The 18577-nt window shown below is 43.0% G+C and overlaps 1 protein-coding gene across 1 annotated transcript in view; it reads left to right on the forward strand.

Moving 5' to 3' along the window:
- The first annotated feature begins 291 nt into the window (after positions 1-291).
- Positions 292-18577, forward strand: part of LOC140915217 (guanylate cyclase 2G-like) — a 44861-nt gene continuing 26575 nt past the window's right edge. The window contains exons 1-2 of the mRNA XM_073354790.1: positions 292-663; positions 13097-13445. Of these exons, the coding sequence (XP_073210891.1) occupies positions 292-663; positions 13097-13445 (721 nt within the window). The remainder of the gene's footprint in view (positions 664-13096; positions 13446-18577) is intronic.

The raw sequence follows: 18577 nt of genomic DNA on the forward strand, positions 1-18577 counted from the left end.
CTTATGTTATGTTCCTAAATGCAATGAAACGGAAAGCTGTAAAATATTTGAGCAGACTTGACTTGCAGCATCAAGTCCAAAGTAAGGACCCTGCTGAAAGGATAGATTGCAAAATGCTCTGGAGAGCAAGGGTTCAGTTAATTAGCATTGTTTAATTAAAATCATGTCACAGGCAAAGGAGCTGGTGCTGTCATTGGAGCCAATAGTATAAGCAGCACTCAGAGCAGGAGGAAAGTGAAATCTTCCATATTGCTGATGTGCAGCTAGTTAAGGGTCGGCGTGGATCTCAGAATGGGTCCTTGTTACATACGCAGGCTCATTCTGAATTTGATTCCTCTCCACAGTGCTACCGCAATCACACTTATTGCTGTGGTCTTTGCTAATGCTTTAGATTGTGGACTGGAAACTTCTCAGCTTATTGTGGCATTTCAAGCTCCTTGGAATGCTTCCCACCCACTTAGTGCCCGAAAGCTGGGCTCAGCTATCCAGATTGCCATTGATAAAGTCAATACAGACCCATCTTACCTGGGTAACTACACCTTGGATTTTGTTTATGCTGATTGCGGCTGTGATGCCAAGAAGTCCGTCAATGCTTTCATCCATCAGGTTCAGGAGGAGAACGTTTTGGCCCTGTTCGGACCTGTCTGCTCAGAAGCAGCTGAGGTAGGTATGACTTCCCACCACTTTCTCTCTCCCAGCCTTGCCACTCTTTGTACTGTGTATATTTCTGCTTTTCTTATGAGTTGACTAATTCAGGGAGTTGTGTTTCACCTATAAATCTCTAACTGGGCTACCTTAAAGATGTGAATTTAGCCCTGGTGCTTGAGTTAACAGCTGCTTGTGGAAAGTGGCTCCTGGGAAGATGTTTCCCCTGAATTCTTCTCAACTCTGGAACTTGCTTTCCTCATCCTTGGTCTGATACAGCCTGAGATTGCTGGCTTTCAGAGCATTCTGCAAAGCTGATCTCCTTTCACAGGCTTTTGTGGAGGGATGAATTAAGGGGGAGAATGTTGTTAGTTCTGATGGGCAGGGAGCATTTTAGTTGTGCTGTCAGTCCAAAATGTATTTTGGTTTGCATGTGTGCTTAGATCTTAGGGCACAGTGTACAAATCAAGGGAAAAAATAAAATTAATGACAGGTTTCAGAGTAGCAGCCGTGTTAGTCTGTATCCGCAAAAAGAAAAGGAGTACTTGTGGCACCTTAGAAACTAACAAATTTATTTGAGCATAAGCTTTTGTGATGAAGTGAGCTGTAGCAAATAGTCTCTAAGGTGCCACAAGTACTCCTTTTCTTTTTGCAAATAAAATTAAGATATTTGCTCCTTGGAGGGGGGGGAGGGGGCAACTATCAGTTCTGAAAGTTAATGAAAATCATGGAAAGGATAAAAGTGATACTTCCTAATAAATAACACTTATTCTAAGTCTAGGACATTGTGTCTATCAGATATATCCAGGCTATTATACACAGTTCCCCCCCCCCCAACTTATCTCAGGATAGAAGAATGATAAGTTACTGTCTATTGTTAAAATGCCCATATTAAATTATTCCCATAGGCTATAAAAAGTTGCCTGCCGGGGTTGTTTGCCAGTTTCTACGGGCAGCTTTGAAAATCTCAGCTGTTCTGCTTACGAAGCTACTTATGGCTAGTTAATAGAATTACTTCTGTAAGTCAAATCTTCTTGTTTTACACCAGTAAGTTTCATGGGTCAAAAGCCAAACCTCAGTGACATTGAACAGGATTGATTTTTGTTGTTGTTGTGAAAATTGTTCTTTTAAAATCTGCTGGAAACAACTGAAGACCTTTTAGTAAGAATGTTAAGAAGGTGGCTGACTTGTAAGCAGTGATAGGCAAAAGGCCCAGAGTTTTTGTTCTATTTGGATTGGAATCCAAACGGTCAAAGGTTCATCTGAATCTCTTTGGCCTGCCAATCCCATCAGAACTAGCTTTCTTTTGAGATGTTCATTTCCTCCTGAGAAAGTGCGGGTTTGTTTGCACTATAGTCAGAGCTACAGTTCGCACATTGCATGGCAATAAAACAATGTGGGACTTTGACTACAAATAGAGCTTTGCCATATCAAAGTTCACAATAAGCAGAATCTGTTATACTGTGGGATTACCCCCCACCCCTCACAGTTTCTGCTTCTAATTATAGAAGTGGGTTTGGAATAGTCTTTCTTGTTCAACTTTCCATGCCATTGCTGCAGGATTGTTCCCTAGACCTGTCCATTTGGTGCATTGTCCCATCTGGTTTAAATATACCAACTGATGGTGTTTCTGCTCCTCTCCTTGGGACTATTCATCAATGTAACAGGGTAATTTCCCTGTGCTGGTGATTGATGATTAATTAAGGCCCTCTGCCCCTCATGCTATGCCCTGGTATAGATACCACCAGATCTACTTTATTCTGTAGTTTCTCTCTCTTTCCTGTCTTCTTTTCTCTCTTTTTTTCTTCTTCTTTAATTCGCTGTCCCCAGTTCCCCATTCACACCAGTTAACTTCATGTCTCTTGGCCTGGGAGATCCCCTGTTGTCTCTGAGGCCACAGCGTGTGCTCCCAAGGCTCAGCTACATAGGCAGTGGTCAGAGATCAGACTTTGAGACAGCAGCCCAGGTGTCTCAGAAAGATGCTTCTAGGGCCAGCTGTCTTAGAGGCCACTGAGGGAGCAGCCAGTTTCCAAGGGGGCACCACCTGCTTGGGACATGTTTGTATTGAAGTTGGATCCAGGGGCATATCAGAGCTTCCCTGACTTTGCTAGTTCCTATCCAGCCACCCATTCCCAGTCCCTGATCTCACCCCTTTCCTTCTGATCCCGATTCCCCGATCCTTTCTGACCCCTTCCTTCCTGACCCTGCCTTTTCTGCTTCCCATTCTCAAGCCTATTCCTGCTCTCTTCCTGTGACAAATCGAGGGCTTGTTTACCTGGGAAAGTGTTTTTCAGACCATATCAATTCCCTCATTGCAAAATATTTCAAATAATCAGACCTGGATATCGGGAGAGAGGGGGTGTACGGGGAAATGCGAGTGGGGTGGGTTTTGCTCCTGTGCAGTGGGAGGGGCGCTAGAGTGCAAGGGAGGGTTGCGGGGAGCAGCACCATGGGGAAGGAGCTGGGGGATGTAAAGGAGAGGTGGCTGTCCCAGGGAGAGCTGTAAAGACAATTGGAGGGCAGAGGTTTGTGCAGGGCAAAGGGCCCACACAGTTAGGAGTAGTGAGTGAGCAGATGGCCCCTACCAAGAGCCACGGGAAAGAGGCAGGTGGAGAGGGAGATGAGGAGCTGCAGAGGAGCTGGCTAGGTGGATGGTGAGCAGAGATCTACACTTAATGTACAAAAACTTGCTTGCTTGTCTTTCACTTCCCCATCTCTCTGTTTGTCTCATCCATCCCCTGCATCCTGCCTTAATGTACTCTGGGAGCTCTTTGGGGCAGAGACGGGTCCAACAAGTGGATCTGATCCTGGACAGGCGCCCTTAGGCACCCCTGTAATAACGAATAATAATACAACCGGGAGGGAGCCGAAGCTGGAGAATTGGGGCGTGGGAGGAGCATGGTGCCCATAGGGAAAGAGCTTCCTTCTCAGCAGTTCTGTGACATCAAAGGCTTGAGATATCGAGGAGCAAGTAACCCTTGGCTTCTCCACTGTAGCACATTGACCCCAAGAGTGGGCAAGGAGATATGGTGAAAATTCTCTTTAATAAAAAGGAAGTCAGAGCTTAATTAGCTCCCTTCTGGATCTGTGCTGTTCATACTCTCTCTCCAGGCAGGCCTTAGTGGGGTTGGTGTCCTAGATGGAAATAATACTGGAGCCTCCGCGCCAATGCCCTCAGAGAAGTCCTCAAGAGCTCCCCATAACACACCATAGCCCTGCTCTGAGCATGTATTAACCATGGCTAACACTGCTGAGCCTGGCTTGTCCTGGCCTACGCTTATAGGCAAGCTCTGCTCATCACTGCTTCAGCTCTGCCTGTCACTGACACCCACTGTTAGCAGTGAGTCTACTACTAACGTAGACAGGCTCCTCTCTTCCACCCCCCCATTCCTCTATCTCCCTGCCTTCCTCACTGTCTGTGACACACTCCTGAGGTAGCTAATGGATGCTGAACACGGTTATTCATGAATGCGCCTTTGAATTCTTAAATGGATTTGTCGTGGCTGTGCTCCCAGCAGTTTCACATTTGCTTGCCATGTGTGAGCTAAGGAGTGAGTTTCTTGGCAGGAATGTTGGAACACAAATTCGGTGTTTGTGTAACCCACACACCTCCTGGGTGTGGTGCTCTGTCCCATTTAGTGGCACTCAGACCACTTAGAGAGTGATTAATGAGTCTGCTACAGACGTAGCTAAAGGCTATGTGGCTTTTAGCTCATGCAGTAGAGGCTCATGCATTTAGCTACAGAGGTCTTAGGTTCCATCCCGCTGCCGACGACCAGGATCTGTTAGTGTTACATTTGCAATTGCAAGGATCCACACTGGAAACCTGACTCGAGGGAATCATACCCATCTACGCAGGGACCAGAACCATACAATATGACCTGCACGTCCAATCCAAATAGCTTGATGGTCAAAGCAGCCCTGCCAGGATGAAGCTTGCAGGCTGAAATACGGTGGTGAAAAAGTATCCAGCAAATAGTTTCAAGTGACAGAAAAATTCATGAAAGTTGTGATCTGCTCGCGATCAGTGTGGATTTTAATAACAGAATATTCATGCCAGCCAGTTGAACTCTAGTGTTCACACTCTAGTCACATTCTGGGTGCAGAAGTGCACTGGACCTTCTCACTATTCCTACCACTCCTTTATAGCAGCATGCTCCAGGGATGGCATCATGGCAGGCCTGGGGGATTCAGCTCAAGGCAGCATCTTTTGCAACTGCCGGGATTAGATAATGGAGGTTCCATCCCCAGGCTCGCAGGGATGGAATGCGAATGGGCAAAGGACTTGTCCATGGCACCCAGTCATATTCTTTCCTACACTGCTCTTTGTAATTACCTTGACTTTATTACTTATATTAATTACTGAGATCAGGACCACATTGTGCTAACTGCTGTACAAATGCAGTGTGAGATAGTCCCTATCCCAACAAGTTTAAACAGCCCAGGAATGGAAGGGGAAATAGAGTCCCAGAAATGTGAAATGATTTTTCCATTGTCCCACAACAGAGCTGGGAATAGAACCCAGCTCTCCTAAATCCTATGCCTTAACTACTGTCTTTTACCACCTTTCGTCCAGCTGTGATCCCAAAACAGTGCTGATACCCAAACCAATTTAAATGATTTTTCAGAGTATGTTATACCAATAAAATAAAAACCAGCAGGATCTTATTAAAGGGGAAAAGGCAAAATGCCACGTTTATTGTGAATACAGAAAGAATCATAGTAAGCAGTTAGTTATAGCTATAACATTCCATTCAATTTCATATTTATTCACACATTCATTCACACACACACACAGATTCTGCAAGGTTGTTATCATAGTTACCAGCCTTAGAGTTGCTCATGCCAAGCCATTGGCCAGGTGGCCTGGACATGAGGAGGGAGCAGGACCTTGTCTGATGCTCCTGGAAGTTGGTTTGCAGAATCAGACCCCAAAGTTCTCACTTTCTAGAGTCCATTTTTATAGGAATTTCTTCCTAAGCCAGTCTATGGGAATTGCTTCATCATGTTGTTGCTGAATCAATCAGCAGATGGCACATTCCTGACGGCTCCGTGCTGCCAGATGTTATCTTGTTCTTTGGTTCTCCCATTCTTGAGGCTGTTGGGTGGATTCCAGTCTGCCCTCTGGGGGTCCTCTGGTTATTTCCACTTGACGCCTTCTTCAGCTGATGGACACTGGATTCTTAGGCTGGCACCTCCCTGATCATTCAGTTATTATCCACACCAAGCATCCATCCACATACATCCTCTATCTCTATTTTAATCTCAATTGGTAACAAAGCGAGATGAATACAACAAAAAGGCGGGGAGTCTCTGGGTGCTGTTTCTGTTGTTACAGAGTATTGCTTTGAATCTCTCTCTGTGTGAGTAGTTGTTGTTACAAAGAATTGCTTTGAGAACAGACTCTGTCTTAGAATGTACTAACACAGTTAACAGCTTGAAGAAAAGGAGTACTTGTGGCACCTTAGAGACTAACCAATTTATTTGAGCATGAGCTTTCGTGAGCTACAGCTCACTTCCAAATAAAATGGTTAGTCTCTAAGGTGCCACAAGTACTCCTTTTCTTTTTGCGAATACAGACTAACACGGCTGCTACTCTGAAACCAGTTAGCAGCTTGCAAGTTTCACACATAGAGGGAGAGAAACAGTACCAAAAGCCAAGAGATCTCTTAATTAGTAATACCCTGGAATTTAAACTATGGGGAATCAAACTCATTTGTGATTTTAATACAGAACTTCTCTAATATGATCCAACAAGTACGCTCTTTCAAGATTCTTTAGCAAACGTTTTACTAACATCCAGATATATAACATTTCTACTGTGCTTCTTTTAGCTACTAGTTTTGCAATTCTGTGTTTAAAAAAATAGAGAAAAACCAATCAAGCTTGTCTGGCAAGATTAGTTTCTTATGAATGTAGACTATTTATAGTTTCTGGCACCTTTTGCTTTTAGATATTTAGTGATTATTTTTCTCTCTTCATATTTGTTTCAATATTTTACTATGTTTAGAAATTAGATCTAAATTAGATCTAGGATCACCCTTCTTACTTTGGCTGAATGCTGGTATGTTGTTTTGCTTTCCCCCAATCTTCTGGTGTCTCCATAGAGCTTCAAAATTAAATCCAAATGTAAATTCATTCACTGTTTCCCTTTACACTCTAAAAGCTGTTTCACCCAGGCCAGCTGATTCATATACATTCTCCCTTTTCAGAAGTTCCTTTACCTGATGTTCACCTCTGCAGCCCTCGGCAAGTAGATTTCCGTTTGTAAAAGACACAGCTCACCACAAAAATGCTTATCTTCAGTCATTGACCACTTTCAGTAGAGTATCCGTAGTTGTTTGTTCGTGTAATCTCCCTGAATCTCTGTTGTTAGCGTCACTCTTCCACTTCACTACTCAGTGTGCTTACTCACACACCTGTTATACCTGTGACACTAAGCATAGTTTGCTCTTCTATACTGTTAACCCAGCCTACACACAGAGCTTTCAAACAAATGGTTTCAGAGTAACAGCCGTGTTAGTCTGTATTCGCAAAAAGAAAAGGAGGACTTGTGGCACCTTAGAGACTAACCAATTTATTAGAGCATAAGCTTTCGTGAGCTACAGCTCACTTCTTCAGATGCATATCGTGGAAACTGCAGCAGGCTTTATATATACACAGAGAATATGAAACAATACCTATTCCCACCCCACTGTCCTGCTGGTAATAGCTTATCTAAAGTGATTTCCAGCACAAATCCAGGTTTTCTCACCCTCCACCCCCCCACACAAATTCACTCTCCTGCTGGTGATAGCCCATCCAAAGTGATAACTCTTTACACAATGTGCATGACAATTAAGCTGGGCTATTTCCTGCATAAATCCAGGTTCTCACATCCCCCCCACCCCCATACACACACAAACTCACTCTCCTGCTGGTAACAGCTCATCCAAACTGACCACTCTTCAAGTTAAAATCCAAGTTAAACCAGAACATCTGGGGGGGGGGGGGGTAGGAAAAAACAAGAGGAAACAGGCTACCTTGCATAATGACTTAGCCACTCCAAGTCTCTATTTAAGCCTAAATTAATAATATCCAATTTGCAAATGAATTCCAATTCAGCAGTTTCTCGCTGGAGTCTGGATTTGAAGTTTTTTTGTTTTAAGATAGCGACCTTCATGTCTGTGATCGCGTGACCAGAGAGATTGAAGTGTTCTCCGACTGGTTTATGAATGTTATAATTCTTGACATCTGATTTGTGTCCATTTATTCTTTTACGTAGAGACTGTCCAGTTTGACCAATGTACATGGCAGAGGGGCATTGCTGGCACATGATGGCATATATCACATTGGTGGATGTGCAGGTGAACGAGCCTCTGATAGTGTGGCTGATGTTATTAGGCCCTGTGATGGTGTCCCCTGAATAGATATGTGGGCACAGTTGGCAACGGGCTTTGTTGCAAGGATAAGTTCCTGGGTTAGTGGTTCTGTTGTGTGGTATGTGGTTGTTGGTGAGTATTTGCTCACCAAATTTGAGGAATTCCACCATGATTTCAACAATTTCCATCCCACCACCAACCTCAGCCTGGTCCAGTCCACACAAGAGATCCACTTCCTGGACACTACAGTGCTAATAAACAATGGTCACATAAACACCACCCTATACCGGAAACCTACTGACCGCTATTCCTACCTGCATGCCTCCAGCTTTCACCCTGACCACACCACACGATCCATCGTCTACAGCCAAGCTCTGCGATACAACCGCATTTGCTCCAACCCCTCAGACAGAGACAAACACCTACAAGATCTCTGTCAAGCTTTCTTACAACTACAATACCCACCTGCAGAAGTAAAGAAACAGATTGATAGAGCCAGAAGAGTACCCAGAAGTTACCTACTACAGGACAGGCCTAACAAAGAAAATAACAGAACACCACTAGCCGTCACCTTCAGCCCCCAACTAAAACCCCTCCAACGCATTATTAAGGATCTACAACCTATCCTAAAGGATGACCCAACACTCTCACAAATCTTGGGAGACAGGCCAGTCCTTGCCTACAGACAGCCCCGCAACCTGAAGCAAATACTCACCAACAACCACATACCACACAACAGAACCACTAACCCAGGAACTTATCCTTGCAACAAAGCCCGTTGCCAACTGTGCCCACATATCTATTCAGGGGACACCATCACAGGGCCTAATAACATCAGCCACACTATCAGAGGCTCGTTCACCTGCACATCCACCAATGTGATATATGCCATCATGTGCCAGCAATGCCCCTCTGCCATGTACATTGGTCAAACTGGACAGTCTCTACGTAAAAGAATAAATGGACACAAATCAGATGTCAAGAATTATAACATTCATAAACCAGTCGGAGAACACTTCAATCTCTCTGGTCACGCGATCACAGACATGAAGGTCGCTATCTTAAAACAAAAAAACTTCAAATCCAGACTCCAGCGAGAAACTGCTGAATTGGAATTCATTTGCAAATTGGATACTATTAATTTAGGCTTAAATAGAGACTTGGAGTGGCTAAGTCATTATGCAAGGTAGCCTGTTTCCTCTTGTTTTTTCCTACCCCCCCCAGATGTTCTGGTTTAACTTGGATTTTAACTTGAAGAGTGGTCAGTTTGGATGAGCTGTTACCAGCAGGAGAGTGAGTTTGTGTGTGTATGGGGGTGGGGGGGATGTGAGAACCTGGATTTATGCAGGAAATAGCCCAGCTTAATTGTCATGCACATTGTGTAAAGAGTTATCACTTTGGATGGGCTATCACCAGCAGGAGAGTGAATTTGTGTGGGGGGGTGGAGGGTGAGAAAACCTTGATTTGTGCTGGAAATCACTTTAGATAAGCTATTACCAGCAGGACAGTGGGGTGGGAATAGGTATTGTTTCATATTCTCTGTGTATATATAAAGCCTGCTGCAGTTTCCACGATATGCATCTGAAGAAGTGAGCTGTAGCTCACGAAAGCTTATGCTCTAATAAATTGGTTAGTCTCTAAGGTGCCACAAGTCCTCCTTTTCTTCTTTCAAACAAAGAAATACAGCTGTAATGGGGAACAGTCTGTCAACCAGTTCTGTACCTTCACACACTTGCTACTCTGAGTAATGTGTGTGTAGTTATGTTTGAACCTAATTTCCACTATATGTTTTCATGCCTCCTTGTAAACACCACAAAGAAAGGTTTTATTGGCATTGAAAGTGGTGGGTTAGATTTTGGGTCCAAGGTGGAATCCTTGTCTAGACGTGGCCAAAATGTAACCTGATTTCTAGGGAAGATTGTCAGTGGGATAAGAAAATGTTAGCCATGAAAGGAGCCATCTCTCCCCTTTGCATCATACCACAGAGGGCATGGTGTGAGTGCAATCGGCCTCATCATGGACGCCTATAAAGCATGCTTAAAGGTGATTTTGCAATTGCTTATAACAATTGTATTTGCTTAACCACTTATGATTGTTTTATTTTTAATTTCTCCATGACTAACCATTCCCAAACCTAAAAGAAATTCCTCATAGAAGACGAACGGCTTTCTAAGCGTGGAGTATTTTTGTTCAGCCATTTCTGAGTTACTGGAACATACATCTCCTTGCTAAGATGAAGTATGAAAAGCTGGTCCATCTGCAGCCACTAAATGGTTTAGTAGTTACCTATGGAACCATCTGCTCCAATTTTATTACTTTTGTCTTTCCTTCTCCCCGATTTTCCTCCTGTTCGTCACGCTCACTCATTGCATCTTGTATCCAATTACATGGTGAACTCTTCAGGGTAGGAACTGTCTCTTACTGTGTGTATGTACCATGCCTAGCATATAGAATCATAGACTATCAGGGTTGGAAGGGACCTCAGGAGGTCATCTAGTCCAACCCCCTGCTCAAAGCAGGACCAATCCCCAATTTTTGCCCCAGTTCCCTAAATGGCCACTTCAAGGATTGAACTCACAATCCTGGGTTTAGCAGGCCAATGCTCAAACCACTGAGCTATCCCTCCCCCCGAAGGGAGATCAGTGAGGTCCTGATCTTCGCTGGGGTCACTAGGGTGCTGTACTAATACAAATAATAAATAAACGTTTAAAAGTGGGTTTCAGAACCAATTAGGAGTGTGTGAAAGTAGGTTACAAAGAAATTCTGGCAGGAACTCTGTCATAGCGTTAACCAAAGCGACCATAGTGATATTTACATCGAGTCTTAATAGATGCAGAGTGAATATCCTTCCGGGAGCAGTGGGAGGGAAAAAAAAAATTCCCTTTTATTGTGCTCAGCTCTACGTGATCCCCAGCTCTTTCAAATATGTAAATTCCTTTTGTCAATGGGGAAAATATTTAAAGAGATACATGGCCATGAATGCATGGGATAAGATATGGGAAATAAGCACTGTTCAGTAAAGGTACGGCATATGACTCAAAAAGAACAGGAGTACTTGTGGCACCTTAGAGACTGACAAAGGCACAAGTACTCCTGTTCTTTTTGCGGATTCAGACTAACATGGCTGCTACTCTGAAACCTGTCATATGACTCAGTGTAAACTACTGAATAAGCTTGTGCTTTTTTTGCAGAAAGCCGGTGCCTGTGGGACTTATATGGCATGGTGGTCTTTTTCTTTTCCTCTGTTCACCAGTGAATTTCATCCCATGTAACCAGTTCAGATATAACAGCAGTGAATCCCTGCCCTGCCGGAGGTCTACACAATTTCAGTTGCCCAATAATTTTAATCACAGACCCACAGTAGCTGCTCAGCAATGAGGTGATGCTAAATGCTGTTTGAGAAGTGACTCATAAAGCCTACAAGGAGGCTACCCTTGTGGATGTGTGTTTATGTTATTTGTTAGGTGTGTTTGACTTTGTGGGTAGAGAGAAGAGCAGAAAAACTTTCAGGCTGACTTTTGCTGGCAGCCAGAATCATATGAGATGCTCACTAGAGAAAGTATTATCCCTGAAAAAAGAAAAGGAGTACTTGTGGCACCTTAGAGACTAACCGATTTATTTGAGCATGAGCTTTCGTGAGCTACAGCTCACTTCATCGGATGCATACCGTGGAAACTGCAGCAGACTTTATATACACACAGAGAATATGAAACAATACCTCCTCCCACCCCACGGTCCTGCTGGTAATAGCTTATCTAAAGTGATCATCAGGTTGGGCCATTTCCAGCACAAATCCAGGTTTTCTCACCCTCCACCCCCCCACACAAATTCACTCTCCTGCTGGTGATAGCCCATCCAAAGTGACAATGAGAAAACCTGGATTTGTGCTGGAAATGGCCCAACCTGATGATCACTTTAGATAAGCTATTACCAGCAGGACCGTGGGGTGGGAGGAGGTATTGTTTCATATTCTCTGTGTGTATATAAAGTCTGCTGCAGTTTCCACGGTATGCATCCGATGAAGTGAGCTGTAGCTCACGAAAGCTCATGCTCAAATAAATTGGTTAGTCTCTAAGGTGCCACAAGTACTCCTTTTCTTTTTGCAAATAAAGACGAACACGGCTGTTACTCTGAAACCTGTTATTATCCCTGATTATCAATGGTATGGGTTACCTTAGCAATAGAGAAACCTATCTGGACTTTTACAGGGATCCCTATATCATCAGGACTCCTTTAATAGACTTCATTAATGAAATGTCAAATTGGCACCACTAACTTTTCTCTTTCACATCATTCTTATCACAGAATAGAGCCTGCAGCATGAAATATTTCTGTGTCCTCATTTGAATTTGAAAGTGAACTTTGATTTGACCATGTTTTTGATACTTCCATGTTTTCATTCTAAAAACTTCCGAGTACTTGAGGTTTAATACTATGAATTTTCAAGAAAAGTGAATTTCAATCCTGACTATGCGCTAATTTCAAATAGCCTGTGTTGAACAGAAACAATGCAGCATGGTTTATGTAAGTAACCAGCACAGTATGAATTTGTGTAACTTGCATAGTCATTACTGATCTTTTGTTGTTCTGAATTTTGAAAATGATTCCTACCTTTTGTAACAGATCAAACTAAGTCTCCGTATTGAAACAACCACAGACATGAGGATGTCCAAAATCTTGATCTGAATCCTCATTTTGTGGCATGAGTCGAGCTCTTAGCACTTAATTTGAGGAGTGAGGGAAGAATTTGGAATGTTGAAGTCAATGGAGTTAACCAGGGATTAATTTGGTCCATACAATATTAAACCCCAATTCTTAGGCTTTACACAGGATAAGCTAGTTCTTCAGCTATACAGCATCATTGTTCTATAACAATATGGGGGCTATTTCTGATTTCACACTGGTGTAAATTAGGAATAACTCAATTAAAATTAATGGAGTGGCTGTAAAACTGGTGTGAGAGGAGAAGCAGATGCCAATAAATCTTATTAATCAAAACAATTCACTGCTACTTATCAGTCTAACCTTTGCATTTTAAATACTGGTATTAAATAACAACGTCTGAAAAAACCCTTTTTGTTGCCATCTAGATTACTGGTTTGCTGGCTTCTCATTGGAATATCCCCTGGTTTGGATTTGGTGGCCAGAGTCCAAAGCTGGACAATGCAGATCTATATGACACCTATGTCAAACTTGTCTCCCCTCTGCAAAGAATAGGGGAAGTTCTGCATAAAAGTCTGCAGTATTTTGGCTGGAAATACGTTGGATTATTTGGAGGTTCATCTGATGCTTCCACCTGGGAGAAAATGGATGAACTCTGGATGTCTGTCGAAAACCAACTCAAAGTCAATATCACTATCACTGCTAAAGTCAAATACAACACAAAAGATCCAACTCTCCATCGGGAAAACCTCAAATACATATTGTCTGTTGCCAGAAGTAAGTTCCAGTTTAAAAGTGTTTTATACTGTCTGGCTTTAAAGGGACTACATGTAGAAGTTTGCCAAATACAGATGAATGAAAAATTACTACAACACATTACTTGTATCAATCTGGAAGCTTATCTGGTATAATTTTATTAAACACAGTGGGCTATTAGGGTATGTCTACATTGCATACTAAGCCCAGGCTCTGACTCAGGGTTCAGTCCACTCCCTTCCTTCCACAAACAAACCAGTCTGACTTGGGTTATCAAGCACTCAACCCCAAGGTCCTAAGACCCTGCCGAGGGTGTGGGTGGCTCAGATCCTGAGTCCCTCTGAGACTTCGCTTTAAGTCCAGTAATTTTGCAGTGTGAATGCATATCAAGCTGCAGACCCAGGTCAGAAAGTCTTTGTAGCACAGTGTAGATGCATTAGCATGGCTGTGAGACCAGACTCCAGCCATTTTAAACCCAGGTTTACAATCCAATGTGGATGCTCAAGCACAGGCTTGGAAATATTAAAGACAGAAGTCTAGGTCCCAAAGACCCAGGTTTAGTGTGCAGTGTAGACATAGCCTTAGTTACCTGTGGACTTCAATTGGAGAGCAAAATATGGCCCGCCATATTAAAGCAAAAATATGCTCATACCCCTCTCCCTCCTCCCCCACAGAGTATAGCTTGACTCGTATTTGTGTAATAACATGTCAATGGGAATAGGCTATGGGAGTGGAATGTGATTGTCAAATCAACCTGGCTGAACCAGAATTTTGCCCTTAGCTTTTCTCACATATGTAGGTCAGAGGAAATGAGATGCACAGCGTTGCCTGGGGCTTATTCATTTTTATGCTTAAGGAAAGAAACTCTAGCAGGAAGCTTGAATTGACTACTTCTTGGTGTATATGCTGCATTATTATTTTAGAATTATTATATTCAAAAGGTCAACTTTGAGTGACTTAGAGGGGGTTGATATGTTCTCACTAGCTGTGGAGTAAAGCAGGCAAGGCTCTATAAATAGGAAACATTCCCCTCTGAGTGAGAATACTGCAGAAAGAGTGTCTTAGTGTGGGTGGAACCTGGAAACCACTGACTTAAATGGGTTCATTGTGATTTGCATAGACATCATTGTGCTCCACACCATACAGTCTATGAATAGGCGACACTCCTAAACAGGCGACACACCCCAGAGGGATATGAAGAGTGATTCAGATGTTGACTTGTTTTTAATGTAACTGGAGAACTCTTTTTATTCTTTATTTCAGCATCCTTGTTAATTTAAATAAATTCAATCATAACTACATAACAGCAGCAAACAAAAGAACTCCCCATATGCAACACTGATCTCATTTCAGTTTGAAGTGCATAGCACTGCTGTGACTGTCAACTACTGCAGGAAAAAGGATCTAAAAGCCACGTGTAACATGCAAATGGACCAACAACAATTTGCAAGTCTGGTTAGCTAGACTTGTGAGATAAACTCGTTTGTTCATTAAAAGTCTTTTTCTAAAATAGCCCTTTGGCAGCTGGTATGTCCCCGTTAAAACTGACTTCTAAAGGGTTTAGCTACAGATTTCTCTCCAGCAATCAAAGGGTTAAATGTGGCTTGTGAACGGGGAATGACTAGAACCGGTTGAAAAATTTGAAACAAAATGTTTTCCCATAAGAAAGCTGGGTTTTGTTGAAATGAAATTTTTCCATCTAAATGAACAAGAGAAACATTTTATTCTGGGTCAGCATTGATCTGTGTCTTAATCCAATCCAGTGCCTCCAGGGAGTTGTATTTCCAGGTCTCTCATGCCCCCGTTGTCCTCTGTCGGCCCAGCTGCCTGCCTGGACTACATTTGCCATAACATTATGGTCCCTCCCTGTTGCCATACCCTCGTGGCACATCAAGGACAGGGAATCACTGGGGTCATTAGAGATCTAGAACTACTACACTCATAAGGAACTGCAACAGCTGGGGCAGACACAGAGGTTAGTGTAGACCCAAACAGAAATGTAATGGGTTTGTTTCAAGTTGACAAAGTGAAATGAAATGTTTAAATTCAGGAGCATTGATTGAAATGCTTCGACATTTCCAAATCAGAATGTTCATTTGGAACTTTTTGTTCGACAGAATGTTTTGAGATTTCAACTTTTTGTCCCAATTTGGAATAAAAGCAAATGGCAAAATATCAAAATTTCCTGAATTCCACCCTACTTAGCCAATCTCTTAGCTCATTGTCTGGGTCCCTCTCCTCCCCCACCCCTTTGCTTCACCAGTGACAAAGTGGGAATTTTTTGTAATATTTTTATGACTTCTGTTTGTGCCTCAGTTTCCCCTGTATGTTGCATTGTTTCCTGGTGGGTGGAAAGAGACTGTTTGCTCTTGGGCCAGGCTAAGACACAGGTGTGAATTGTGCCTAATTGTCTGGGGTTTAGGTTCCATATCAATGGAGCTCTTGAGAATACAATGGCAGATCCAGTTGCCTGGTCATTGACATCTAGCAAGCAACGCGGCAGAGGGATATGAACTTCCCCGCCTCTCAGCAGGGCGGCTGAATGGCATTTTCCCAGCTCAAAAACAAAGGACTGGGTGGAGTTCAAGTGTGGGCTGAGAGAGGCAATCAGGGGCACACTTGGGGCTCTGATCGAGGAGGTTGGAGAGATGAAGCTTGAACAATGGGTTTCTCTATGGCTTGGCTGGGCTTTGGGCTAACCAGAATGGACTGTGCTTTAACCTTCATTCCTCTAGGCTAACCTAGGGACTTCCTATGCTGTGTTCCAGATGACTAATAAACCCTACTCTTTTGACTATGCTGTGTGAGGGTCACGGCACATGCTTGGAGAGGCGCATTAGTCCCCAAAAAATGTACAAGTCTCCATGGGGGTATGTTTCAGTTGGACTTGCTGAACAGAGCTGTGGGTGTGAAGCAGGAGTGCTGCAGAAGGCGGTGAAGCCATGTAGCTTACCCTGGAGGATGTGTGAGATCACTCGAGGGGCTGGCTTACTGAAAGAGTTCCTTCGTGAGACTGTCCCAAATCTGGGGCCTTAGCATTGATCCTGTGGATCCGTGACAGATAGCAACCCCATTCACCTGCTTGTCTGCATCTTCCACACATATGTTCTTCCATGCTGTCCCCTGTGCACAGAACACTCTACCACTCCATGGTCTTAGGGCATCCTTCTTCCCAGGGCTCAGCCTGATTGTTTGGGCTGTACACATGCAGGGACTTGCCCATAGGATTACATAAAGCACTTGAATCACACAAGGAGCTCCAGTTGCTCATAGAAATAGAGAGAGCTCTCTCCCTGCCATTCAATGGACAATGTGTCCTTCCCACCATGCTGCTGACAATGTGTGTCAGTATTCCCTGGTGGCACAGTTACACAGGTCAGCTTTCTGTATTCATGAAAACTCTGCCTATGGACACAACTTTTCCAAATCTGGTCACAGGTGAGAGGAGAAGACAACCTGTCCAAAACAAATTAATTGACCTGTCAACTAGAGCTGGTCAAAAATATTTCATCAACCAATTTTTTCAAATATTTTTGTGAACAATTTTAATTTTTGTCAACATGTTCCTAAATTTTCAACAACCACAGCAACAAAACCCCCAACATTTTCTGTTAAAAAGCAAAACACAATTTGGTTTTCATTAAAAATATTGGGTTTTGATAAACTTCTTGTTTTCAAAAACTAAATTTTACTAAAACCAGGTTTTGAAATCACACAACTTTTTATTTTTTTGGTTGAAAACCATCATAAAGTTTGGGGAAAAAAAGAATGTTTTAAAAATTTCTGCTAAAACAATGGAAGACCTTTGTTTTATTCCTGGAAGTATGTGATCAAGGTTCTTCTTGATCTGTATTATACAGAAACCTCATCGGTTTAAAAGCTATTTGCTTTGGCAGTGCAGAATTCTGAAGCAAAATGCTAGTGTGCTCATTGGCATGTCAATATGCAAATGCTTGGGTAGATCAGAATGATTTCACAACAGCACATGGTTTAGCTCTGCAGCAAGCTGCAAGTTGTGCCTATTGCTTTCAGCTACAATAAGAATTTTTTTCTGCTTGTGTTTTGAAAGGCATGATTACAGAAAGCTTTCCTCATATTTAGCCTCCACACCTTTCCCTTATTAGCACGTCATCTTTAAGGAGAAATGAAGAAAGATACAAACTCAAATAAACATGTTACATCAGAAAACCTACGAAGCTGAATATAATTGCGGTGCACAATTGTATTGCTGGCGACAGACCCCAGCTGAGTCATTTCCGTTCACTCTTAGGCTCATGAGAAGCTGATCTTTGACAGGGTTCCTGCTGACTTTCTCTTTGGCACCAACAGCATCTTGAAAGTGTTCTGATTTTCCCTTTGTAACTAGACGACAATGACAAGATGCAGCCTATGGATTTTGCTCTCCTTACTGAAGATTAGTACTTTGCTCTTACTACATAGAAAATATCCAAATGTGAAACTGACAATACAATAGGCTGTGACCTAAATCCCTTCTACAAGTGCCATTCTATGACACCAAAGTTAGCACTTCAGAAGAGAAGAATACAAGGCAGACTAGAATCGACTGCCCCTTTTTGAGCTGCATAGGAGATACGTAGCATAAGTCAGAGGAACTGTTCTGAAGAGCAAAGGATCAGAAGAGGAGCAGAATTCCTCTGATCCGTTACAGAGGTGCATCTGACTGTTTAGGGCCATGCCAATACAAATCAGTGCAGAGGGGGAAGAGATAATGTGTACATCATAAAGAGCGGGAGGAATTGGGGTTGTGGTCAGACAACTCATTGACATGAGGGTCAGCAATGTGAAGGGAAACAGGAAACCTGTGGAGGGCGCATGCCCCAACCTGCTGACTTTCACCTACTCAGGAGAAAAGGACTCTTTGTGTGATGCTCAAATTGTCAGGCCCCCGAGCTTCTCTCGAACATCCAGTCCCACCGACAACAGTGGGATGTGATCTGTGTGTATATGTAGGACTCAGGTTGTAGATGGCTATCAGCATTAGCAAATGTTTGCATGCAATGGAACTATAAGGGTTAGTGTAATCTGACCCCAACCTGTTTGTTTCCATTGGGCACCACAGTGATACAAATAACTCCATCTGGAAAGTATATATTCTTACATGGGGAGTATTCCTTATGTAGCATCTGCTTGCT

Source organism: Lepidochelys kempii, chromosome 7, assembly GCF_965140265.1.
Source record: "Lepidochelys kempii isolate rLepKem1 chromosome 7, rLepKem1.hap2, whole genome shotgun sequence".
NCBI lineage: Eukaryota > Metazoa > Chordata > Testudines > Cheloniidae > Lepidochelys > Lepidochelys kempii.